The sequence below is a fragment of the Crocodylus siamensis genome, chromosome 6 (assembly GCF_052110815.1).
Source record: "Crocodylus siamensis isolate JL-2025a chromosome 6, ASM5211081v1, whole genome shotgun sequence".
NCBI lineage: Eukaryota > Metazoa > Chordata > Crocodylia > Crocodylidae > Crocodylus > Crocodylus siamensis.
Window position 1 is genome coordinate 76,195,036 of NC_143400.1, and position 25,905 is coordinate 76,220,940.

Below are 25,905 nucleotides of genomic sequence, written 5' to 3' on the forward strand. Positions count from 1 at the left end.
AGATTTCTTTTGGTCCAAACCTCCAATTTGTCTCTGAATCCTAGCTCTCCCCTCCAGTGTATCTGCTACTCCTCCCAGCTTGGGTGTCCTTTGTAAACTTGCTGTGAGTGTACTCTATCTCATCTTCCAGGTCACTGTGAAGATATTAAAAAAAACACTAGCCCTGAGATCAACTCCTGAGGCACTCCGCTTGATACTGGCTGCAAAATAGCCATTGAGTCATTCATTGTGACCCTTTGAGCCCAACGATTCAGCCAATTTTCTATCCGCCTTACAGTCCATTCATTCAACCTGTACTTTCTTAGCTTGCTTGCAAGAGTGTTGTTGGAGACCTGCATCAAAAACCGTGCTAAAGTTGAGGTACATCACATCCACAGAGCCAGTCATCTCATCATAGTAGGCAATCAGATTGGTCAGGCATTACTTATCCTTGGTGAATCCATGCTGACGAATCCTGATGACCTTTTCCTCCAGTACTTAGAAATGGATTCCTTGAGGACTTGCTCTATGATTTTTCCAGGGACTGCAGTGAGGTTGACTGGTCTGTAGTTCCCTGGATCCTCCTACTTCCCTTTCGTAAAGATGGGCACTGTATTTGCTCTTTTCTAATCGTCCAGGACCTCTCCCACCCACCATGAGTTTTCAAAGATAATGGACTGCAGCTGTGCGATCACATTGGCCAACTCCCTCAGCACTCTTGTGTGCATTGTTCCAGCCCCATGGACTTGCACACGTCCCGCTTTTCTAAATAGTCCCTAACCTTGTCTTTTGCCACTGTCAGCTGCTCCCCAATCCATAAACTGTGCTGCCAGGCGTAGTAGTCTCAGAGCTGATCTTGCTTGTGTAGATTGAAGTAAAAAAGGCATCGAGTATTCAGCCTCTTCTACATCCTCTGTTACTAGGTTGCCCTTCCATTCAGTAAGGGACCCATCACTTTCCATGATCTTCCTTTTGTTGCTGACATAGTTGTAGCAACCTGTCTTGTTACACTTCACATCTCTTACTACCTGAACTCCAACTGCATTTTGGTCTTCTTGATTTCATCCTTGTATGTCCGAGTAATACTCTTATTCTCCTCCCTTGTCATTTGTCCAAGTCTCCACTTCTTATAAGCTTCCTTTTTGTGCTTTAGCTCACTGAAGAGTTCCCTGCTAAGCCAAGCTGGTCTTTTGCCATACTTGCTAGTTTTTCTGCCCATCAGGATGGTTCATTCCTGTGCCCTAAGTGAGTTTTCTTCAAAGTACAGCTAGCTCTCCTGGACTCTTCTGCCCCTCAGACTGGCCTTCCGGGGATCCTACCCAGCAGTTCCCTGAGGGAGTCAAAGTGTGCTTTTCTGAAATCTAGGGTCCTTATTCTGCTACTCTCCTTCCTTTTTCCTCGGGCTTCTGACCTTGATCATCTCATGGTCACTGTTGCCCAAATTGCTATCCCACTTCTGTGTTCCCCACTAGTTCTTCCCTGTTTGTGAGCAGCAGGTCAAGAAGAGCACAACCCCTAGCTGGCCTCTCCACCGGTTGGACAGGAAATTGTCCACAGCACTTTCCAAAAACTTCCTGGATTGCCTGTGCACTGCTGTGTTGCCTTCCCAGCAGATGTAGGGGTGATTTGAAGTCTCTCACAAGAACCAGGGTCTGTGATCTGCAAACTTCTGCCAGTTGTTTTGAGGAAAGCTTCATTCACCACCTCCTCCTGGTCTGAAGGTCTGTGGTGGACCCCGACTACAACATTGTCCTGGTTGCTCTCCCCTCTGACCATAACCTAGAGACATTCAAGAGCCCTGTCTCCAGTTTCATACTGGACCAGTCATACAGCTCTTTTACATAAAGAGCAACTCTTCCTCCTCTTTTCCCATCTGTCCTCCCTGAACAGTTTGTATCCATCCCTGACTACTCCAGTCATGTGAGCTCTCCCACCAAGGCTCTGTTATTCCAATCATGTCATAGTTCTGTGACTGTGAGGACTTACGATTCTTCCTTCTTGTTTCCCAGGTTCTCTGCATTTGTGTACAGCCATTTTTAAGTCCATTAATTTGAACTCTTAAACTGGTAAAAGTTTGAGCTGGGAAGGGAAGTTGCTGTTTTTGTGGTCTAGTCTCTCAAGTTAAGTTTTTTGCCTGTTGCAGACTTTGGAAAAGCTACTTAATTTAGTGCCTCAGTTCTCCCAAAATGGAGTTAGTCATTTCTAAGATGAGAATTATGTGAAGACGGAATCTGTTAGTGAATTGATGGGGGTCAGATGGTACAGTGATTACTAACAGAGATGCTTTTTAACTAAAACCAGTTTTGGTTAAACTATTACCTTGACTCTTAGCTACAGGTCATTTTAATAAACTGTATCTAATAATTCTTTAAGTTGATTTTTTTTTTTTCATGATGAAAAGCTGCAGGATTGTTCATTATGTGCATGCAGCTGTACAATAAATATTCCATGGCTCTCGCTGCACTTGGATTCTAAAAAGTAGTTGCATGCTGCTTCAGGTGGCACAGATGAGGCGTTAAAAGAAATGCCCTTGCGTAGCGTTTGTCTTTTATAAAGTAGACATTCCATTTCATTTCCTATAATTATCGTGTGATGTTTTGATATTCTAATTGATGGAATTCTAAACTGGCAACGTACTTTGTGCATAATCAAGATTAAACTTTCTTGGTGATGCACTTCCTGTTCCGAATGACCTAATTTTAAATTTTAGTATAGGACCCTCTCTAAAATTTCAGTTTCTCTTCTGATGGGATAGAATCCTAACTTACCCACTTCCAGTGATGCTGCTTATATTAGATATATATGCAATTACCTCATACATAGTTAGATTTATTACTCTTCTGTGTACAAGTAGCAGGGTGGCAGATTTCATAATGCGCATGTAGTGAATTGCCCGTAGATCCCTTGCTGTTGTGGCATCTAGTATGAACTTTAACTAGTTTGGCTGTTCTGCAAAGGACGGAGGAAAAAACATTTTCTTAAGACACAAACACGATTGTGTCATTAAAAATGGAAACTGCCAGCCAAAACAAACTCTCCTGCAGTTGTGCAGGCTTCTTGTGGTATATTCATATTTGTTCTTAGCTTGTGGTGGTGTTGGGGGCAGATCTGGAGAGGAGAAAGATACAGCCACACTCTTCTTGGCTGTGTAGCACGTGCACAGTGAGCTCTTGGCTCACTGGCTGGTCAGTGCTGGTACTGCCAAAGTGCAGGGAGTTCAGGCAGCTGTTCGAATCGCACTATACATATGGAGCTGTGGGAGCAGCTATGCTGAGCAACCAAAGAGCTCAGAGCTCACTGTGCACTGCTTACTCAGAAGGAGTGTGGCTGTTCCTGCTCCCCTCCTGGGTTGAATGTGAGTGAGGAAATGGGCAGCTCAAATCTGTCTTGCGTAACTTGTATGCTTTTGGGAGTGTAGCCATTGAATGTAAAATTATATGGAAGCCATATATGGAGTTTCTTTGAGTGGGGATTATGAAGGAAAGAGGCAATTTTAAAATATCTAGAAAACACTATCCTGCAGTTTATGGGCCAGATCTGGTCTGTGGTGGCAGTTATTGAATGGGATCAGCAGGGGCAGGCTGCAAGGCAGGTGGTTGTGCCTACTTCAGGGCTGAGCTATGTTAATGTGGCTTGATGTTAATTTAAAAACAAGCAAACAACTTTACCAAAAAACTCAAACCTGCTTACTTGTGCGTGCACATACTGTATTTTTTTTTTTTTTTGTCCAATGCAGAATGTCACTTGAAAGACAAGAATGTTTTTTTTGGGTATGCTTTGACCCTTGCATGCCGTGGTTCTTTGTTAGCAGTGTTTTTCAATAATTCTCATTTACAATGTTTTTTTCAGAAACGAAATTTGAATAGCAAATATCCAGAAGTGGGGAACGTTTGAACAACACCATGTCAACTTGAAGAATTAGTGTTCTTAGAGCTTGATGCTTAGCACTGGACATTAGTTAATTGAAAAACTAACATGCTGAGGATTTTACAGTAAACTATTTTATGACTAAAGTTATGTTTTGTGGCAAATGTTCATATCTGCCAAACAGTCTTCTCTCTCAAAGCACTTGACTTTTGCTGGTTTATAGCATTTGAATTGAAGCTTTGTGCTGTTGAAAAGGAGTTTTGCAGTCTGAAGCCAATATCTTTATAATGAAGGCTACATAAAGAAACTTTTGTGAGTGTTTTTTTTTCTTAATGATGTTAACTTGAGCAATTATTTATGGTTATGTATAGTTTGTATACTTCAGGGAACATTGACTTCTGAAACATGTTAAGAGCTTTCTCCTTAATGCTTAACTTGTCTTATTAAATATTAAACACTTACAGCAATAAAACACAGTTCAGCTTTTCAAGACTTTTTTTTTTTTGGTTCTTTTAAGCAAGTGGCTCACATGGAAAATAGCTGGGAGTTGCAGCAGTTTTTGAAAAGTACTGTATGGCCAAGTATGGGATCTTTAATCTTTGGTACAACCAAATCCTGGTTGCTCTTTACTCTGTCAGACTGCTGAGCAGTCTCTTTAGTATGGTATTTGACCACTTATCCTCTCTGTGCTGTAATCTTAATTCATTTTAAAGGATAAAATATTGTTTATTAAAAGCAGACTAAATTTTGTTACTGAAGTGACTGAGCATGTTATCACTTGTATAAATTTTCCTTTGATATCTTGCTTTCTAAAACAGTCCTACCATGCTAAATAAAAAATATTGCAGAAAATAAAGTCTCTCCTTCTTTTTGCATATCAAATTTGTGTCTTAAATCTGCTTGTAATTTTTCTCGTGACACAGTCTTCACTTATAACTTTTAAACTCAGTTTTACTTGCAGTAACTAATGGGTTGGAATGTATTCTGGTTTGCACATCTCAATGCAAAACTTTGGATTTTGTTTTCCAGAGCAGAAGAACAAGAAAAACTCAGACGTCAGAATGAAGATGACTTGGCCAAATTACGGCCAAAGGATCATATTAGTTTAAGGAATAGATACCTCTCCAGACTAGGAGCTCAGGTATTAGTAGGTTTTTTTTAACGCAGAAGAGCATAGGATAGTAAACCTTTTAGTTTTAAGGACTGAACCTGGAAGTATTTTGGCAAGTTAATGTTGTTAGTTTATCAGTTTTAAAAAGCTGCGGTTGGTTTGTTTGTTTGTTTGTTTATTTATTTATTTATATATAAATCTTAAAATTTTATGCAGTGGCCATAAGAAATGTCCCACCTCTGACTATAATAAAAAGAAAAACCCAAAACCCCAAAAATAGATTTTTAAGGAGGTAAAACCTAAATGAATAGTTTAACCTGACAGACAACTGGTATGCCGAGCAGTAAGCTTTTGACAAGATTCACCTTTTGTTCTTTTTATTTTTGCAGCTACCAGCTAACTATTATTCCCACTTATCTACACTGGCACACAGAAGTGTGCTGAAATAACATGCCGCAGCCCAAGTTTGTCAAGAGGTGGAAACTTTCTGAACTTCACACCCAGGCAACCTGGCTCTCAGTAGTTGAGAACATAAAACGAAAGCAAATTAACGAATCTTATTCTTTTGCTAATGCAAAACATAACTGGGTTTCTTTTGATATATATTTTTAATTGGTTAATCTGTGTTTCTCAAGGGTAAATAATGAATCATCTGGCTCTGTTTGAACCCACAAGCTGTCACTTGCATCCTTCACTTTACCTTTACCTTTAAAAATCTGTTCCCAATAAGTAGATTCTATTGTAATGTCAGGTGTTGAGATTTTAACTTCTGTGTGCTCAACAAAATGGAATCTGAAGCTTTGAGCTATAATACTTTCACACGCTGATTCTTGTTGGCTATGCTACAGTCTACAGTGGACAACCTTGTTAACATACTGCAGCAATTCAGTTCTGCTTTGCCTATAGAAAATGTTGGCATAGAAACTAGACTATCTTGACTGCAAAGTAAAGCCTCTTTTTAAGAAATTCTTCCTGTAATTTTTAATGAATACACTGTGCTCAAAAATGAGAATTCTGGGAGTATTTTAGTATTAATGGTGTTCTTATATGGGTTTGTGCCTCTTGTAAGCAAGGTTAAGCTCTTTTTCCTATGGAAATGGTTCTTGATACATTGTTGTAACAACAGCAATTTTAATTTTATAATTACCAGTATGGGTTTTAAGAATTATATATTGGTCTAAGGTGAAATATTTAAATTGCTGGGATGAAATTGGTCTAAAAACCAGCTTCATCTTAAAGAGATGTGGGTACCCATGATAACAGTGGGAAAACTTGCTTGCATCCAAGCAGGATTGGGTTTTATTATGTTGTACTGCTTGGTTTTTTCCTAATTAAGTAATTTGTATATTTTTAATTTAAATAGACAGGGAAAACACTCATCTTTTGGTTTTTAGAAATTGACATCTTTGCATTCATAGAACCCTTAAAGTCCCCCCTTTTTTTACTATTGTACATACTTTACCAAAGAGAGTATTGTACATACTTTACCAAAGACAGTATTAATATGAAGCAAGAACTGTCATGGTTGATCCTCATGAAATTTAATCCAGGAAAAATTAGTTTAGAAACTTTCCTTTTGGTGCTGTAGAGAATTACCATGACGCATGGTTTCAGTTTTATTTTTCTATGCTGCCTTCAGAATGGAAGGAATGGGTACAATAGACATTTGTTTCTTTGTGGAGTGCGTCTTTTTGTTTACTTTGGACTTTTTTGTTGGACTTATAAATGTTGGTCTTTTGTAATAAATAAAACTAAATATATAAGGGCATCTGACTCCATAACTTATTGGGTTTTTGTGGGTTTTTTTATTACTAACTTGCCTTTTTAAGTGTTGCTTCAGGAGAGGGGAACTGATTTCTAGCTCTGTCTCATCAACTAAGTAACATCACTACCTTCAAACCCCCATCTTTTCTACTTCTAACCCCTCAGTTCAGAGCTTCTTTCTGCTGCTTTCTCATTTTACTTCTGGTCATGAAGCCATTACTGCTCTGTGTTGGTTCTGCCCCCTTGGCCCTCTGATTGGCTTGTGGCAGCACAGGGCTTTGTAGTTCCATTGCTGAGATGACTGCTTCAGGCTTACGTGAGTGCTCTGGATGGAACTCTTCTGTTTCAAACTGAAGTTGTCATGTTCTTGCTACAGTATGGCATTGCTGATGGTGGGAACAGAGGAGGCTTTCTTTTTGTAAAATAGAAATCTCATGAAAATCTGCTTGTAGAGGTGGGAAGAAGGAACATAGGCAAACAGTTTTTTAAAGTAAGTGTTGGGAAGAAGAGAACATTTTGTAGGCCTTGGCCATTGGATAAATTGATTCCTCAAGTGGTGCTGGAGGGTAACTTTAGTATGTACCTTTAGCATCTACTTTCAAATGACTTCAGGCCATTTTGGCTGAGAACTATTTCTTTCTGAACAGCTCCTGCATAAGTTTTTATATTTAAAAAATCTTTTTCCCTTTTTTTCCCCTGAGAGCAAAAGCCCTGCTGATGATGCATTACTCTTGTTACTTTTGGATGTGAATGTTGGCATGAGTATAGGACTTGCACCTGCAGTGGCATAATTGAACAGTTCCAGTAGTTCAGAAGTATACTGCTTACTATCTTCACTATTTCCTTGCTATAAATGCTTGGAAAGAAGTAACATGCATAATGTGTGTATTCTGTGGAAAGCCTGAGAGGAGTGTTGAGGTGTGTACTTCCCAATAGTATGCTCCACATAATGACTCTGCTCAGGAGCAAGTGGCCAGGGTTTGTTTCTTGGGGCCCTGGCAGAGTTTACATTTTATGGCAGCACCATGAATTGTAGCATGTCAATTTATGGCACAAAAAATGTAGAACGCTGTTGTGGTTGGCTTGTATTTTACCTTAAGTTAAACATGTAGTGTCTGTACCATCCCAAAGCTCACCTAGGTATTGTGATCTGGCTCTGGACAGTGCTGGTTCTAGGACAACTGTTAAATCTTCTGTTTAAGGTGCAGTACAAACCAGCCACTAGGATGTTCAGCTGAGCATTAGACTGAGGCAAGGGACAGCTCTAGGGTCAAGGACACAACTGCCCCCTGTTTAATCTCCAGCACACTTGGCTTTTCAAAACTGCACATACAGCCCAGCTGGGATGCATACATGGTATTTAAAAACCCAGGATATGGGAGCTTGAGATGGGGCTTTCCCAGCTGAGTATTGGGATTGGACATGGGGCAGCCCCAGGGTCCAGGCCAAAGCCACCCTTTGCTTGATCCCTGAGATCGGGTTGGAGGCACCTGTGGTCTCTAGCTGGGACCCTGGGCTACCCTGTCCCTGTTCCCAACGACCAGCTGGGTGTTAGAATTGGGTCTGTGACAGCCTTATGCTGTCCTGTCTATGGGATTGGACTGGGTGCAGTCCTGGGTCTCACTTTGGCCCTTGCAGTTGCATGGTTTGGGATCCAAGGAATTTTATACCTTGGCACTAATGTAAATGTATGGGATGGGGCATAAAATTCCTTTATTTCTAATCCCACTATTTTAATTTCTACCTGGGGCCTTGGTTGCAGTCTTGGGTATGGCTGGGAGGTGACATAAACTTTGCCTTATCTTGGCATGGTACTTCTGGGTAAGGAAGAATTTTTGCCTCCAGATCCATTTAATCACTGGCCTGTGCTGGAAGTGGTGATTTGTTGGGTCATTTACTAGAAACTACCTTGAAACCAAACCAAACCTACTTTCACCACTAAATAGCTGTCAGATGGTGACAACTTTCAGTTGTTAACAATCTGGGCTCAATTTCAGTGAACATATTGGAAACTTTAAATCTCTATATCCCGTTGCCAGTCCTCCATCAGTTACTGAATAAAGGAGTGAAAGTAATAGTAATAAATGTAGTAGTAGCCTGATAGAGCTGCTTAATTTAGAGTCTAGTTTAATATACTTGTTTTCCCAACAGCATGAAACTTCTCTATCCTCACTTTCGGTACATGTGTTTTTGAGAGGGCATGTGCAATTCCACCCAGAGCTCTTCTAAAAGTAGGTATGCCACAAAACTCATCCATCAGCTACAGTGGCTGGAGGTGCTGAGGGAATGAGGGGTGGAAGGAGTTTTTATCTGTTGGCTGAGCTAACATTTTACAGAAGCATTAACTTGTATGTTAAGTATGCCAAATGTTTTATGCAGTTGTAAATTGAGTATCTAGGCAGGTGAATAGGTAACTCTTGATATTTTGCTTTCATTTAAATCTATTTAAAAAAAAAAAAAAGGGTATAAAACTGTAAACATGAATTTAAAATTCATTCAGATAACTGTGGTGTTTATATAGCACCTAGCACATTGTGGGTGCTACTGGATATGCAACATATGCCACAATGAAATAATGCAATATTCACATTCCTTGTCAATCCCATCTGTAGTAGCCAAGTAAGATGTCAGGCTGCAGATAACTGTTTACTTCTGCCATCTTAACTCAGCAGGGCCCTGAAATTAGCTGTATGTATATGGAAGAAAAACTGGATAAAATGAAGAGGTGTTTATTTGGTGCTATTCTATTTATTCTTCTTTGACTTGTAGGCCACTTAAGCAAGCACAACCGCTTAGTCCCTATGGACTGACCCATCTGCTTGCCAGAGTAGATCCTTGCTCAGGCCTCCCCCACTAGCCCGGTGTCGGGTATTGGATTCTATTTATTTCAGGGTTTTGTTCCACAAAAGAGCTTCATTGCTGCTTCCATATAGCCTGAATGATTGGCAAGTAGGATCTTCATCAATTGTAACAAGGACTAGAATTGCTTACAGAACAAAGGTACACATGTTGGCATCCATTTAATATCTTCCACAAATAATACAGTACACTTGATTCTACTGAGGTAACTGTGTGTTAATAGATAAAATTTGCCTGTGTCCCATAGTTCATGATCTAAGATTCATACAAAATGTGACTGGTGAAGATGGGCAAACTTGGCTTCCTTTGGTTGATGTGGTTATTTAACAGCTGCTGTTGTAAAGAGCTTGTCTGAAAGTTCCCTTCACCACTTTTTTGTTGTAGCGCTAAAGCATGTTCTGTACAGGGTGTGAACTTGAAACCATGTCATGTGCTCATATTTTTACATTGAAAGATTGTCTTTTGGTGGCAACATCCAACTCGAAATAGAACAGCAATCTGTGGCAGCTTGCTGGCCAGAGTCTTGGCTTAATGGTAGCTCCCTTCATTTTGAGCTGCTGAGCTATCTGGTCATTCTGTGATATTCATTTTTTTTTTTTAGGGCTGTAGAACTCTGACTCCTAGGAAATAACACACAGGTCTTGCTGGTTGTCACCTGAAGAAAAATTTTTGTAAACCAAGATTCTAGCAAAAAGACTTGCATCAAAAGTAAGGTGTTTGTACTAAATTAACCAATGTTTTCTCCTTTCACCTTGTTGATATTTCTAAGGCCAAGACCAGACCCCTCTGATCATGCCCTGTGCTCAGCAGCCCTGGCTAGCAAATTAATGACCAACTTTCCTTTTGCAAGTGCAGTCAGTAAAGTAGCAACAGACAGGAATTTCTAAAACTTGCTTTCAAAAATTTTAATGTGAATGAAGATGCTTTAAAATTTATAGTAAAGTGGTTTTAGTATCTAACTTATATCTGGAGGTAATGAATAGCTTACCTCCATTTCAACCTCAGTCTTCCTCACCTTATACCTATTCCAATTTGTACATGTTCACAGTTCCCCTTTCCTTGGTGAAAGAGAGCTGAGAGGAGGTTTGGTGTTACTGTTGCTGTTGCTTGACGTACAAAATGCTCACAGCTTGCCTCAAAGTCCTTCATAAATACTTCCTTATAAGTAACCGCAGTCTGTCCTCACTGAGGCTTTTCTCACAAGAAAAACTTTAATTACACAGTGTCTCTTATTGGTGTAGGTGAGTGGTTTTCTGACTCTTCTCAAAGCTATGCACCCAGTTATTTTAAATTGCTATATTCGCTCTTCATTGGAACAAAATTGCAATGAAAGGAAGTTATTGGAGGTCACTTTCTCCAGGCTTTGCTCCCATACTTGAAGGAGTAGTCCCATGGGGTGCACTTGTCCTCTTAGCATTCACAGCTTGCTTGGGAAGGTGATCCCTTTTATGTAGCCTTAGTTCCAGAATGAGTCTGGCTCTGTTAGTTTGACTAGAAAGAAAATACAGGAGTGGGTTAAAGCAGCTGTTGAGACTCACCAGTGGCCTCCAGATCTTATAGGATAAGCTGATGCTTTGTAAGAGGTGGCAGTCTGTCACTCGATAGACGCGGCTGAAAAGGTAGATGGCACGAGTAACATGGAATGGAAGTAAGCAAACTGCAAAAAGACTGCACACGAGCAGGATAGTTTGGATTGATTTAGCTCGAACAGCACTAGAAAGGGGGTTGGTTTCCCCAGTGTTTTGAATCAGGCTTCTGATCATCAAACAGTAGCAGATTAAAATGATGACAAAGGGGAGGACAAAACCAGATGCAGTGAGAGCCATGCCATAGGAGTAATAGTTGCCAAAGTTGTCAGGGCTAGTCATGTCAAAGCAGACGGTGTGGTTATTGATGGTACCAGTGCGAGCATAGATTATGGTGGGCAAGAGTTGCAGAAATACCAGTACCCAGCACACAGCAGTGCCAATGGCAGCCAGTCTCCTGGTCCTGTAAGGCAGTGAACGGATGGGGTAGCAAACTCCCAGAAAGCGATGGATGCTGATGCAAGTTAACAGCAAGATGCTGCCATAGAGGTTGTAGTAAAACAAGAAACGTACCATTTTGCAGAGGAACTCTCCAAACGGCCATTTATCCTGCATGCTATAATTAATGATAAGCAGAGGCAGAGAGCAGAGGTAGAAGAGATCAGCCACTGCCAAGTTCACTAGGTAGATGGTGGTGCAGGTCCACTCTTTAGTGCGGCAACACAGCCATAGCATGGCACCATTTAGGAGCAGCCCCAGCACAAACACACAGCTGTAGGCAAAGGGTAGTAAAATATGCTTATAGCTCTCTGTCAGGGGGCAAACTGCTTTTTCTGAGGTGCCGTTCACTGTTGCCTTCAGCCTCTCCTCCATTCCTGGATGTCACCTGGGTTGCCACGTCTTGCTTTTGCTACTGCTTTCTGATCAAGTCCTCTGCCTGCCAGAAATAGAAAAAAGGACAAGCAATAACTGTTGCTGCTGCCACTGGCATTGCTCTTGCTGTCTCAGGCTTCAGAATCTTAATGCTTGTTAAATTCTCTGAGGATCTAAAACTTAGAGAAGTGCTACTTTTTGAACCCGAAAGCTTGCTTTAATAATTGTTTTCCAACTATTTAAGTTGGTCTAATAAAAGATATCAGATTCACGCAAAGAACCTTGTCTGCCTATGTCCTTAGACCAACACGGCTGCACCCTACACACCTGTTATTTTATCACTTGGATTCAAACTAAGCAGCAACTGCTACAAAATCACTTTGAAAGATGCATGTAGACACCACTAGTATTATGTAACGGCTGTTACATGAAACATGTAATATATCTAGGTTCTAAAGTATCCTGAAACAAGGGGCCTCTGCTTTGAACTTTAGTGTTAGCTGAAGATCTACTTAAAAGTGCTTCTCAGTCATTTAATATAATCAGCTATAACATTACTCACAACTCCTTTGTCATGTGAGAGGAATCCTTTTCTTTCTGCAGTGCTATGAATTCTTTACGCGGCTAACTCTCTCTGCTGAAGGTATTTTTGGGACTGGAATATACCAGATGATCTTGGCACCAGGCAACAGAGTACCCTACTGAATACAACATGTTACGGGACAGTGGATGCTGTTGAGTGGGTGGAGGATGGGAGCGCAGATGTTTTTGCATAAAGTCTTGCTTGTGATTTCTGATTTGTTTTTGTATTGGTATTACAGGCAATTTGTTTGATACAGGATGGCAATTTGCAGCTTAACCATAGCAACAGCTTGAGAGAGAAAACAAATTTGACTGATAGCCACAGGTGGTAGTGTTTTAGGGCTGTAGAAATAAATTCAGAGACCTGTGGGATAGAGAAGATTTGTGCACAGTGCAGAAATAGCCATTCAAACTAGTCCAAAATAATTCATATCAGATGAGTTAGTTCCTAAGGAGATTGCTTAGATTTCGTAGACATTAGGGCTGGAAGGGACCTCAGAGATCATTAAGTGCAGCCCCCTGCCCCAGGGGCAGGAAGTCAGCTAGGGTCAAAGGACCCCAGCAAGATAAGCATCCAAGTGTTTCTTGAATAAGTCTAGAGTAGGTGCCTGCACCGGATCTGGAGGGAGTCTATTCCAGGTCTTGGGGGCTCAGACAGTAAAGACATTTTTTCTTAGGTCCAGCCTAAAGCGGTTCTTGCAGGAGTTTGACTGTTGGCCCTTGGTTTTTCTTTGGGGTGCTGTGGTGAACAGACTTGGAAGTGACTGGTTTCTCTGCTCAGTTGCCTCTCAGTTCATCGTCTTTGAAAAATATCTTATTAGGAAAGCTTAAATAAAAAGTTTTTAATGACCATAGTTTATATCTAATTTACCATATTTTTCTTGGATACAGCATCCCCCAAGTATAACATATACCTCCTCCTTGAAAGATGGAGTGAAGAGAAAAGACCTTTTTTTCCCCCCCCCCCCCAAAGATGTGGCTGCATAGAGCAAGGACAGCCTTGTATCCCCTTCCTGCTTAACTATAGCTGAATCCCTAGCTGCTACTGAAGACTGGTGTCCATGGGTGGGTCTATGATCTTAGAAAGCTGGGTAACCTGGCAACATTACATCTAATATGGAAAAGACTGTACATTTACAGGGCTTCTCTCCTAAGAGAGGGGAGACATACTGTGTACAATGCAATACAGGTGCATGTATGAGGGAAGGGGATGGGGGGAGGCTAGGCAGCTTATTGGGCTCAGTTCAACACTAGCCTAGGCAAATGAAAGGACAGATGAAAAAGTCCAGGAGGGGAATGTCTAGAAGTGAACTGGAGTGCCCAGCTCTGTTTGTTTAAAAAAAGCCCTCTAAAGATTTGGCATAGGTCTTTGAAGGTTGTTTTGAAGCCATACAATCTGAAGTTGGTAACAAGCTGACAGCCATGAGGGAAAGGGAAAGAAGGTACCTTGTTTCAGTTGGTAGAGAACCTGTGGAGGATCGTGTTCCTGGCATATTCGGGCAGCAATAAGGATTTCCAGGACGCTCTTCTGTACCTGGACTTTCTGATTATGAGCTAAAGAGTCTGTGCTAAAGAAACTGTAAAATAAACCTGGTGCAGCTGGTGGACGGCAAATTTGTCCTAAGAAAGGTTGGTTTGATTAGTGGAACATCTTTTAAAGAAAACACCTGTAGAATAAAGAACACTGAGCCATTAAGTAAATTGACTTCCTCAGCTGCCTGAATAGTAATACCAGAGCTGATTCACTGAGGAATCAAACCTAGCTGCTTTCAACCCTGGGTAGCAAATCAGCTCCCCTGCTTATATCGGTCTCCCAAAATTGGGATGTATGTATCTTTTTATTTATTTATTTATTTAGCGGGGAGAGCCAAGGCAGTTTATGGTGTATATGAGAGAATATGGTAATTGTAGAATACCATAAAAAGTAGGAGGCATGAATTCTTGTGGGTGATTTTTACTGAACCAACTGCATATTTGGGAAAGATGTAGGCAAGCTTTCAAGTAGCATAGTATCTTTCAGGCCTCCTTGAAGGAGGCACATGCCTGAGGAAGGGTACATGAAAGCTTCCCAGCTGTACAGTTGGTCCACTAAAAGATATCACCCACAAGAATTCTTGCCTCTTGCATATTTCTGGACTACCATTACAATGTCACCACCTCAATGCTACCATAAAACAGCAAAATGTTTTGAATGATTCAAGGGATGTGCATTGTCCAGAGACTTTTAGTTATAAAGACACCACTCAAAACAATACGAAGCTAGACTGGGGTGATGCATTTTTTTTTTTGTTTCAGTAGGGGAGAGCTTATTCAGTTTCAACTGCTTGATTACCAAAGTCGTGCTGTTTATTTAATGTGTTTTTGTAGTAATAATACTGGCAGTTATGAATGATATGTTTTGTTGCTAATATCCTGGTACAGTTGGCCCCAAATAGCGATACTTACTGTGATTTTATAAGTTAGTCATTTATTTGAGATACAAAATGTTCTAAAAATGGGTTCATAGGAATGGTACAGATACATGTATTAAAACCTGTATTCAATTCAGTGCTCTCACTTGATGGGTTTGTGCAGTCACGTTATGTGATAGTTGTCCATGTGGGCCTTAGAAGAATGTTTCCTGAGCCTTTGTAGGTGCCCACTGTCAGTTGAACTGTACACATTTTAGCATGTGGAATATGACTGTCAGGAGAACAATCTGTTCCTTATTTTATTCTGTTACAAAACATACCTACTCTCTAGTACCTTATTGAGGGGTTGGCAGTCTACAGCCCATGGGCCAGATTCAGCTTGTGAAGTCATTGGATCTGGCCTGCAGATGTGGGGCTTTTGTTGCGATTGCTTTCTCTGTGCCACTGTAGGGAGAAGTGCCTGTGGCAGAAGGCCACCTCTGTTTTTCCCCAAAAGCTCTGCTCTATGATAGTTTGGTTAAGATGGGCCCTGCAGAGGGTACACGCCTTACCCTATCTCTAGGTAACCTGAGCTGGATACATTCCTGTGGGAGGGGGGAAACCTGCTCCCTCTGCCTACATGACTGGCATTACATAGCTGGGTGAGGGACTTGGGCTCCCTGGGGAGCTAGGAACTGCTAGTCTGCCCAACAACTAGTGACACATTTCAGATTGGTTGGCTGACAGCCAACAGGTGGTGGCCTCCATTGGACCAGGTAAATAAGGTCATACAGGCTATATAAGTTAAGGACTGCCCAGAAGGAGGTAGTAGCCATGAGGAAGACTCAGAGAGAGAAGAGCTGGACTATCTGAAACATACTCTCTCTCTCAAAACTCATGATCAAGGAACTGCCTGCTTCCAGAAGGAATCTCCACCTGCCTCTGGATGATACTCATGAGTAAGCTACTTGAGAGCTAACTAGATATGTAGCTTGCAGTAACTCTGATGCGTGATCAAAGGCTACTCAGCCATGCCAGTTTGCTCGATGGGATTTCTCTGATATCACTCTACTCTGTACCTTATTCCAACCCTACCCCTTGTAACCAATAAAGTTCTCCTTTGTACCTAGTGTGGGAGACTTATTGGGAATGGGTCTAGATTATGCTGTGGGGTCCCCTTGGCTTGGCTAAGGGAGACCACTACTTGTGCTTCTGACTGAGGGAAGCATCCCAAGTTCTTGAAGTGAATCAAGCACCCTTGAGGGGAGGGCTACTAGCACTGTTTCCCAGGGTGCACAGAGCCAGAATCAAGCCCATCCCTGGGTGGTGGCAGTGTTATCCCCAGGCTAGCGGGTGTGTTCCAGGAAGGGGGTTGGCCAGGTGTGAGGCACCCCCAGGGAGGCACTTGGAGCCTGGAATGTGGTTGGGTGCAGTGAGGTGGGTGGCTCAACACAGGATAGCCCTCTACTGGTCCACCACAGTGCCTGCTGTGAATGCTCTCCCCATGCTGCTCTGGGGAGAAGTGCTGGCTGTGTTTTGGGTTTTTATATAGTGCCCGGCAGAGTAAGATCTCAATTCAAAAGTGGGGTTTCTAGGCAGCACAATAACGCAGATGTCTGAGAAGGTAAGGAGGAAGATTATCATCACAAGAACATTGTTGTTTTCCACTCCATTGTAATTTAGTTACCCCACACATCTTAGCTTGTAGGTCTCAGCTGCCACCATCGAGTCCATGCCTTAACACCCAGTAATAGAATCTCTTGCTGATTTCTCCCTCCCCCCACATCCTTCAAGGAAGTCTGGTGTGCCATTACTCAGACCAAGAACAATAAGGTGCCAAGACCAGATGGCATACCTGCAGGGGTCTTCAAAGCTGGTAGAACAGCACTAGCGCAAAAACTTCACCAACTTCTCATCACAATATGGGTTAACAAGGAAGCTGCACCGGATTGCCAACATTGTGACTGCCTTCAAGAAAGGGGACAAGTCAGTGTGTGGGAACTACCAAGGCATTGCCCTCCTCTCTGTTGCCAGGGAGATTCTTATTTGCATCCTTCTGAATTGCCTCCTCCCCCTTGTCAAAGATGATCTTCCAGACCCCCAGCATGGCTTTAAACCATCACTGAATATCACCAACATGATTTTTGTTGCGTGATGGATCCAGAAGAAGTGTAGAAAGCAACACCAGGAGCTGCTTATGGCATTCATTGATCTAAACAAGGGCTTCAACTCCATCAGTTGTGAAACCTTATGGAAGGTGCTGGCTAGGTTTGGTTGAACACTGAAGTTCATCAGTGTCCTCATGCTACTTCATCATGGGATGATCTCCAGTCCTTTTACAATGGATCAGAGAGACCCATTTACTATCTGTACTGTGTCAAGCAGGGCTGTCATTGCCCCAACCCTTCTTTCCATCTATCTTGCTGTGATTTTTTTTTTTCCTCATCTGTGACTGCCTTCCTCCTGGAATTGGGAAATTGGGGTTGAGTATCAAATCCACTTTTTCAACCTGCAAAGCCTTCACAGCAAAGGAAAACTTACCAAGACCAGCATCACCAACCTTCAGTACGCTGACTACTGTGTTGTCCTCATGCATACTGAGATCGAGCTGCTGTCCACCTTTTGACCTTTTTCAGGTGCCTATTATAGCCTGGGACGACTCCCTTTAATATTGGGGAAGACCAAGGAGCTCCATCAGTTTGCCTCAGCACAAGCTGCCCTCATCCCGTCATAAATTGCCATTGGTGGAGAACCACTAGAAAACATTGAGCATTTCCCATAGCTTGGCATCCACCTGTCACAGATGGTCAGTCTTGATTGTAGAAATTTAACATAGGATTTGCTGTGTCAGCGTATCTTTTGGAAAGCTGCTTTGCTATGTCTTTGCCAACCGAGATCTGCAGATGGAAACTTAAAATCCTGGTCTATAATGCAGTGGTTATCCCCACCCTTCTCTATGGGTGTGAGATGTGGGTGACATACTGAAGCTGTCTTAAGCACCTGGAATCTTTCTCAGAAAGATCAGCATCCTCTCTGCAGCTAACGTAGCCAGCACTGAACCAGCAAAGATCATGAAACATTTAATTGTGCTGAGCTGGCCACTGTGTGTGGACGGCTGACACACACTTGTCTCCTGAAGCAAGTCCTCTTCTCTCAACTCAGTCATGGTAAGAGGACCTGTGGAAGACAGGAAGTGCTACAAGGATACCCACAAAGCATACCTTAAGAAGGGTGGCATCAACCTTACAAACTGGGAAGTGCTGGCTGGTAATAAGTCTCAGTGGCACTGCACCACACATCAAGGTACAATCCAAAGAGAACTGTCTTGCTAAGGAAGCAGACAAACTGTGGAGGAGGAAGGAAAGTACACAACAACCTGGCCAACAGCTGTGCTTCCCCAAGGGACCACCTGTTGTATCTGTGGAAAAACTTAGGGTACTTGTACATGTGATGAAAATTTTCCTTTTTGTGTGGCTTAATGGTGTCACACACATGTATGTGAGTTTTGCGGGGTTTTAAATGAGTTTGCAATTTGGAATGTTGCAGCCATTAGTCGGCTTCCCCGCCCCCCCCCCCCCCCCCCCCCGGCTCTTCAGAAAAAAGGATCGGGCCCCTTGTTGCTTCTGCCTTTTTAGCAGGTTCCCGTGGCTTCATAGTTTCATAGTTTCATAGTAGCTAGAGTCGGAAGGGACCTAGGTAGATCATCTAGTCCGACCCCCTGCCTTGGCAGGAAAGAGCACCGGGGTCAGATGACCCCGGCAAGGTGCTCATCTAACTTCTTTTTAAAAATCCCCAGGCTAGGAGCCTGCACCACTTCCCCTGGAAGCTGGTTCCAGGCCCTAGCCACCCTGACTGTGAAGTAGCGCCTCCTAATATCTAATCTAAACTTACCCTCCGCCAGCTTGTGACCGTTATTCCTGGTCACTCCTGGGAGCGCACGGGGGAACAGGGACTCCCCCAATACCTGCTGATCCCCCCTGACCAGTTTGTAGCAGGCCACAAGGTCCCCCCTTAACCTTCTCTTGTGGAGGCTAAACAGGTTCAGGTCCCGTAGCCTCTCCTCATAAGGCCTGCCCTGCTGACCCCTGATCATACGAGTGGCCCTCCTCTGAACTCTTTCCATATCGTCCACGTCCCTCTTGAAGTGTGGCGCCCAGAACTGGACGCAGTACTCCAGCTGCGGCCTGACCAGTGTCGCATAGAGGGGGAGGATCACCTCCCTGGACCTGCTCGAGATGCATCTGTGGATGCATGACAGGGTACGGTTGGCCTTCTTGACTGCCTCCCCACACTGCCGGCCCATGTTCATCGTGGAGTCAATGACGACTCCAAGATCCTTTTCCGTCTCCGCGCTGGCAAGAGGGGAGTTCCCCAACCTGTAAGTGTGGTGCCAGTTCTTCCTCCCCATGTGCAACACCTTGCACTTATCAGTGTTAAACCCCATCCTATTCTCATCTGCCCACCGTTGCAACCTGTCAAGGTCAGCTTGTAGCCTATTGCACCCTTCTAGTGCACCCACATCCCCCCACATCTTAGTGTCATCAGCAAACTTGAACAGGGTGCTTTCTACCCCCTCATCCAAGTCACTGATGAAGATGTTGAACAGTGCGGGCCTGAGGACCGAGCCCTGCGGAACCCCACTGCCCACGTCCTTCCAGGTCGAGAAGAACCCATCCACTACCACCCTCTGGGTGCGGCCCTCCAACCAGTTGGCGACCCATTTGACTGTGTGGGCATCGACACCACAGTCTCCCAGCTTTTTGATGAGGACAGGGTGAGAGACAGTGTCGAAAGCCTTCCGGAAGTCCAGAAAGACTACATCCACAGCAACCCCTGCGTCTAATGATTTGGTGACCTGATCGTAAAAGGCCACCAGGTTGGTCTGACAAGACCTGCCACTGATGAACCCATGTTGGTTGCCCCTGAGCATGCATTCCCCCGCAAGGCCCTCCTGGATGTGTGCCAGGATAATTTTTTCAAAGAGCTTACCCGGGATTGAGGTAAGACTAACTGGCCTGTAATTTCCCGGGTCCTCTTTTTTTCCTTTTTTGAAGATGGGGACCACATTGGCCCTCTTCCAGTCCTCCGGCACCTCACCAGAGCACCACGAGTGCTCATAGAGCTGCGCTTCATAGCTTCATAGCTTGCAGGGCTGGGGGCCTCTAGGGAACAAGTTGCCCCCCTACCTCCCCCCCACTCCCTCCCAGGACATTTATTCTTGTATGGAGGGATAGCTGAAGGAGGAATATAATTAGTTACCCCATGCCTCTTCCTAGCTTGTAGGTGTGATTGTTACGTCCTCTTTTTGAGTTTCTTTACCAGTTTTCCTTTGGTTACCCTGTTATCTTTGCCTGGTTTAAGTTTCTGTCACTGCCCCTGACAACTTGTATATTGTTCCATACACTGTCTGCTGTGCTCATATTTATGTCTGTTTCCTCTTTTGAGCCCTGTAATGTCAATAATCAACCTACACTGGACCTTCATGTAAGGACTGTCCTCTGCCATGGTGCCTGGAGTACATCTACCTGACTTAAGTATAAATCCTTATTTGTTGCTCCCCTTTTCTTACCACTGACTGAGAGACCTTCTCAAGGCAAGGACTGTTTATTCTTGAATGACTAGAAAGCATCTACCCTGCCACAGGGAATGATATAAATTGTTGTTCTGACCAATATAAGCTTTTTGGGTACCAATATAATGATACAAAAAATGTTGTTTGCTTTAAAATGGTATTATTTCCTTGTGGTGCTTTTTTGCAACACTGAAGAGCATGCTGGAAATTGGGTATATTAGTCAGGTTTTGAGATGGGTAATGAGTCTTCCATAACTTGTTGCTGATGACTAAGTATGTTTGCATCCTCAATTTTCACGTCTTGGATAGGCATTTCCTGCTGATCAATTCCAATACTATCTTCCATGGAGAAGTAGATTTGATGATAGAATTCCTTTGCTGCTATCCTTACCATAAACAGCAAACAGGCCAAATGTTGGAAACGCACAATGGCGGGAGTTTGTCTATATTCATAAGGCAGATGAGACTAGCCTGTTTCTAGCTTAGAAAATTTAACAGCACTAGAAGGTCTCTGAAGTGCTGGTAATTCTAATGAACGCCTGTGCATTTTGTTACTAACCAGCCACTGGATGTCACTGCTGCTCCATTAATTGTATATGAATACAATAAATACATTTTTTCATTAAGAGACTGGAGACTTACTTGAGTCTATGCCAATAGTTACTTTTCTTAAAGCTGTAATTGCTGCAGTGAACAAAGGCTCCATGTGCTTTACTTGTTTCCATATTATCAGAGCTAGGATTCTGAAGACTCAAAAATATTGACACCAATAACGTTCAGTAGCAACCAGCTCTTCTTACTTCTGTTTTTCCTGATGCAAAGGAAATGAGGTGGAGAAGTAAACAAACCAAAATTTCTTCCTGAGCTTGGTTAGCCAGCATGCATGTTAGTGGTATGAAAACTTTAGATATGTTGACTGTAATTTATGGGACCTATAGTTGACTGTTAGTTGAAAATATTTGTGAATAGGCTGCATCTTTTGCAGTCAAAGATGCATGTAAAATTATTACACTGGTAATAATAATGGGTATAAAACATTCTCACCTCATTTACTATCTATATTTTTATTCTTCACAAAAAAATAACCAACTCAAGGACAAGGGATGGGACAAGAAATCAGGGAATGGTTAGATTTCCTTTAGCTGTATGTATCTCTTAATGTTTTTTCATTCATTGATTGTTCTGTTAACAAATTGCTTCATAGCTGTAGATTGGAATCGGATCTTGACTGAACTTCTAATTTAGTAGGGATTTAGACAAATCTAGATATCAGAATTGGTCAAATAAATATTTCAAATACTCAGAATTGAATGGATAGGAAGAAGTACCTCTGTCTTTCTGTTTAAGATTTCAGTGAAGACAACAAAAATGTCTTGAATGTATTGTTCAGTATTTTTGATCAGCTGTAGCTGGTGATACTTTCAAAGGAAGCTCCCTCAGGTGCCTTTTCAAAGTCCTTGTGACCAGCTTTATGGCTGTTGTCACTCTTTGAGTTTGGCTATATACCATTTCTAGTTGTTTGGTATTCAAGGGATTGTGGGCCAGCTCTAATTTTTGTATTGTTGGCTTGTGTGGCAGGGCACTGTGTGTGCCTGCCACTTTAAGGCCCTGGCGCTGGCAGTCGCCAGGTGCCTAATGAGGGCAGCCATTTTAGGTTCAGGGCTGCCCATATAAACAGGCCAGTTTAGCTGCGAAGGGTCAGGCAACAACATTGCCTGGCCAGAGGACTGCTGAGTTTCTTCTGGAGTTAAGGGAGGAGCTGTAGGGGATGGTAAGGAGGCTCCTGGTCCTGGGCATGACCTAAAACTGCATCTTGCTGTGAGTGGGTGGTGTGGGAGCTCCCAGGAAATGCCAGGTCAGTGATCACCCTGGTGAAAGGCAGGTCAGGGCGCCTTAACCCCTAGCCCCTGCCACCGGGTGGGTTACCCCTTTATGTGTGGGGCCCAGGGAGTGGGCCCCTACAGACAGTGAGGGGCTAGAGACTCGGTACTGATCAAGAGAGTACCCTTGACTGGCCCATGCTGGGGCCAGGACCAGACTGGTCAAAAGGGCCAGTGGCCCAGTGCAAGGGATGCCCAAGAGCCGAGGGCCAGGGGTTCCGACTGGCCTGGAGGTGGGCCAGGGCTGGTAGCCGAAGGTCCCGGGGGGACCGCACCGGAGAGGAGAAAATGGCTTCAGGGAGCTACATAGCCTGTATGAAGGCGGGTGAGGCCGCCTGATGAGAGGACTGTGGGTTGGGGTTCAATTAGAAGGATTCTGGGGCCCAGTGTGGGGCCAGTGATAATGAGAATACCTAGATGCCATCTGCGAGGCTTGGGCTGCGGTGTAGGGGAGGAATGGAGCCTCAGATAGTGCCCCCTGGCATTGGGGCAGAAAACAGGCAACCTCCTGCTTAATTACATCTATCAATTAAGATCAAGGTGTGGTGGGTAAGAAAGCGGGCGGTTAGCCCAAGAACAGGTGGGCGGGCCACACGAGATCGGCCCTGAGCATGCCCCCTGTTAACAGGGATGGAACTTGCTTTCTCACTAGTTACAGGGATATAGATATTACTGTCTAGCTGACTAACCTGTCTCCAACAGCAGCAGCTGGTTCAGATGAATGTGTAAAAAACACCACATAGGCAGATTTGGAAATAATGTGCTCACCCAGGAAGTTTTCATCTTTTACCTAACAGTTAGTGGACAGCTCTAAACATGAAAACATGGTCATTTTGTATCCCTTTTAAAACCTATTTTATGCTTTCCAGCAGGAAGTTTTACTGGACACAGAAAAAGCTTAATATGGAAGTGTTACATATGCAGACTTACACAGGTGGAGGCTGAAGAAATCACAGCGAAGAATGTGCTGTTCTCCGAGTGAAAATCAAGAATGAGATCCCCATTTTCATTCATGTATTAAAAAGAATTAAATGCCTGGTGGAAAAAAGGCCCTGAGTACTCTAAGCCAGTGGTCTCCAAAGTGGAGTGCATGCAAGACAGTCCTTTGGGGTGCGGGAAGAAAATATTAGAACTTCTATTTATATTTATTTTTTATCTAAAAAAAAGAAATTAAGCTTTACTAATATTTAATATAAGGATTGACACTGGCACCCTCACTCGGTCCATATGTCAGACGGTCATGTGTTATGTACGGTACATGAGTAGTACACGTATATAATTTATAAATAAATATATATTGGGGTTGCGTGCTCAAAAATTTTTTACTGATAGGGGTGCGTGATCAAAAAAGTTTGGAGACCACTGTTCTAAGCTGCCACTACTCAACATTTTGTAGGACCAAGAGCTTTGAGATGAGTGAGGAAGTCTTTTTAAAAACAAAGGTTTTTTTGTTTTTTAATTTAACAGTTCTCGACCTTGGTTCCTAACCCAAAATGTATCGACGCTTCTGGTACAGGCAGCATCCACTGTGTGGGCTAACTTTGTAAAACCAAACCTGGGTCCCGGGGTAAATAAAATATACAATTGTAAAAGGAAGCCAGACAGGAATGAGAAGTTGTTAGACGTTTTGTGATGAAATCGTGAGACTGTGTGGCTTCAAGTGTAATACTGTTTTTCTTAAAACTTTGCTCCATGTTAAAACCAGACTTTTGGTATTGCTGCCAGACCAGGAGATATGGATCTGAAAGTCCAGGTTTAGATGTACAGACACCACTAATGATTTCCAGGATGCTCAAGTTCTCTACCAGCTGAGGCAAGCTACCTTCATTCTCTTCCTGGCTGCCAGCTTTATGCTACCTGCTTCAGATTGCAGGGCTTCAAAATAACCTTCAAGATCCTATACTAAATCTTTAGTGGTTTCTTTTTCACGAGTAAGCATCAGAGCTGGGCTCTCCAGTTGACTTTTTCACCTGTCCTGTCATTTGCACGGGCTACGGTGTTGAACGGAGGCAAATAAGCTGCCTAGCCTCCCCCCAACCCCTTCCCTCAAATATGCATCTGTATTGCTTTGTGCACTCTTGTGTCCCTGTGACACCTATATTGGGTCTTGTACCAGCCAAGGCGACTAAGACGGTGTTGTCCTAAACTAAAAGCAAGTACCCTAACAGATACAATTCTAATTCAAGTTGAAGCAAAATTAGCAGTTAAAAATTTGAGGTTTGTAGCTGGTCAGAGCAGGTGCTCACCACCCTGTAATGTTACGAATGCAGCTTCACTGGTTGCCTAGGCTGTGAAGTCTTGTCCGGGGCTTCTGCTTCCCATGTCTGCTGATGAGACAGGATCTTGGGTCAGTGACAGGATCTCTTCAGGCTTTCTTCAGGAGTGTTTCAAAGGGTACACTTTCACCTCTTCATATACCATATAACTCAAATTTCTTAATATATAAAATTAACTTAAGCCTTCCTCCTAATGCATATTAATAATCTTGCTTCTGTTTGCTAAATATGGTTACCTTTAACTGGAAATTTCTCTTCTGAGGTAAACTATGAACTCTTGGGTGAAGGTAGGTTTTGCCAGAGATGTGAGTTTTCTGGAAAACTTTGAATTGGAAAATCTTCCAATGCCCTAAATAGTGTGATCTGATTTAGTATGTTTATTTGACTCATATTTAGTAAACAAAATTGAAAAAGTATCCCCATGTTAATTTTGTGTTTCAATAGCCACAAGTATTTGAACTGAAATATTATATGAGGGAAAAAAATTAAATACAGCACACTTAATGTGGTTTAAATGTTACATTCAAGCACATTCAAAACTTTATGTGGAAAGAAATGATTTTTAGTGGAATACTTGTAAAAAAGTAAAGACAGTACACAATAGCAAAATCCGATTCAAGCAAATCTGATTCAGAAGTACTAGAACCTCATTCTCTTTTGCTAAAGGATGGCTTTACCAATGAGTCTATGGGCACGGGCAACTTACCATCACACTGCATCTTCTTCACTAATTGTGCTTCTGACTGATTTTCCAGAAGCAAGAGATTTTGAGAAATAGAAACAAGCTTAGCGGTGTGTTCATTTGTTAGTCAATTCTTCTTTTTTGTCTTGATTGAGCTGAAAGCCTTCCAGTTCCCTTCACAAGAAGCTGCTGTTGGTGGAATGCCTAGGATCCTTAGAGCAATCCTGGACAACAGTCGGGTGTTACAGTATCCCTCCCCCCATGTGAGAGGAGACATATTCTCTGCCGCCCACCAAATGATGTCTTTGCTCCAAAGTTTTTCTTTTGTGCGGTATTTGGCAGTGCCTATCATCACAGCTATTTTGTTGATGTTGGGGACATTCTTAGCTACTTACACAATTTATATCAAGAGCAGTAGGTAATTCATTTTCTGATAATGTCCTCTGTGTTGAGGATCCACAATGTTTGCTGCCAGATGAACTGGATGAGAGCAAAGCTCAGCTCTCTTAGTAAATATTTGTTTTACTACTACTACTTTTTTGGA

The 25,905-nt window shown here is 42.7% G+C and overlaps 2 protein-coding genes across 3 annotated transcripts in view; one reads left to right on the forward strand and one right to left on the reverse strand.

Moving 5' to 3' along the window:
- Positions 1–6,718, forward strand: part of MFSD1 (major facilitator superfamily domain containing 1) — a 31,164-nt gene extending 24,446 nt beyond the window's left edge. Inside the window, exons 16-17 of one of the 2 annotated variants that reach the window (XM_090052931.1) lie at positions 4,876–4,987; positions 5,347–6,718. In XM_090052931.1, coding sequence (XP_089909057.1) covers positions 4,876–4,987; positions 5,347–5,406 — 172 coding nt within the window. In that variant the 3' untranslated portion in view covers positions 5,407–6,718. Of the gene's footprint in view, positions 1–3,828; positions 4,323–4,875; positions 4,988–5,346 lie in introns of those variants that run through there. The other variant, XM_090052932.1, reaches the window with a different exon arrangement.
- A 4,199-nt stretch (positions 6,719–10,917) lies between these two features.
- On the reverse strand, positions 10,918–11,979 carry LOC149863029 (P2Y purinoceptor 3-like). The gene has a single exon (XM_090054130.1). It carries the CDS (start codon positions 11,977–11,979, stop codon positions 10,918–10,920), a length of 1,062 nt encoding a protein of 353 aa, XP_089910256.1.
- Between the last annotated feature and the right edge of the window lie 13,926 nt (positions 11,980–25,905).

Coding starts and splice junctions, on each gene's coding strand:
- LOC149863029 (XM_090054130.1), bottom strand. CDS start 11,979: ATGGAGGAGAGGCTGAAGGCAACAGTGAACGGCACCTCAGAAAAAGCA.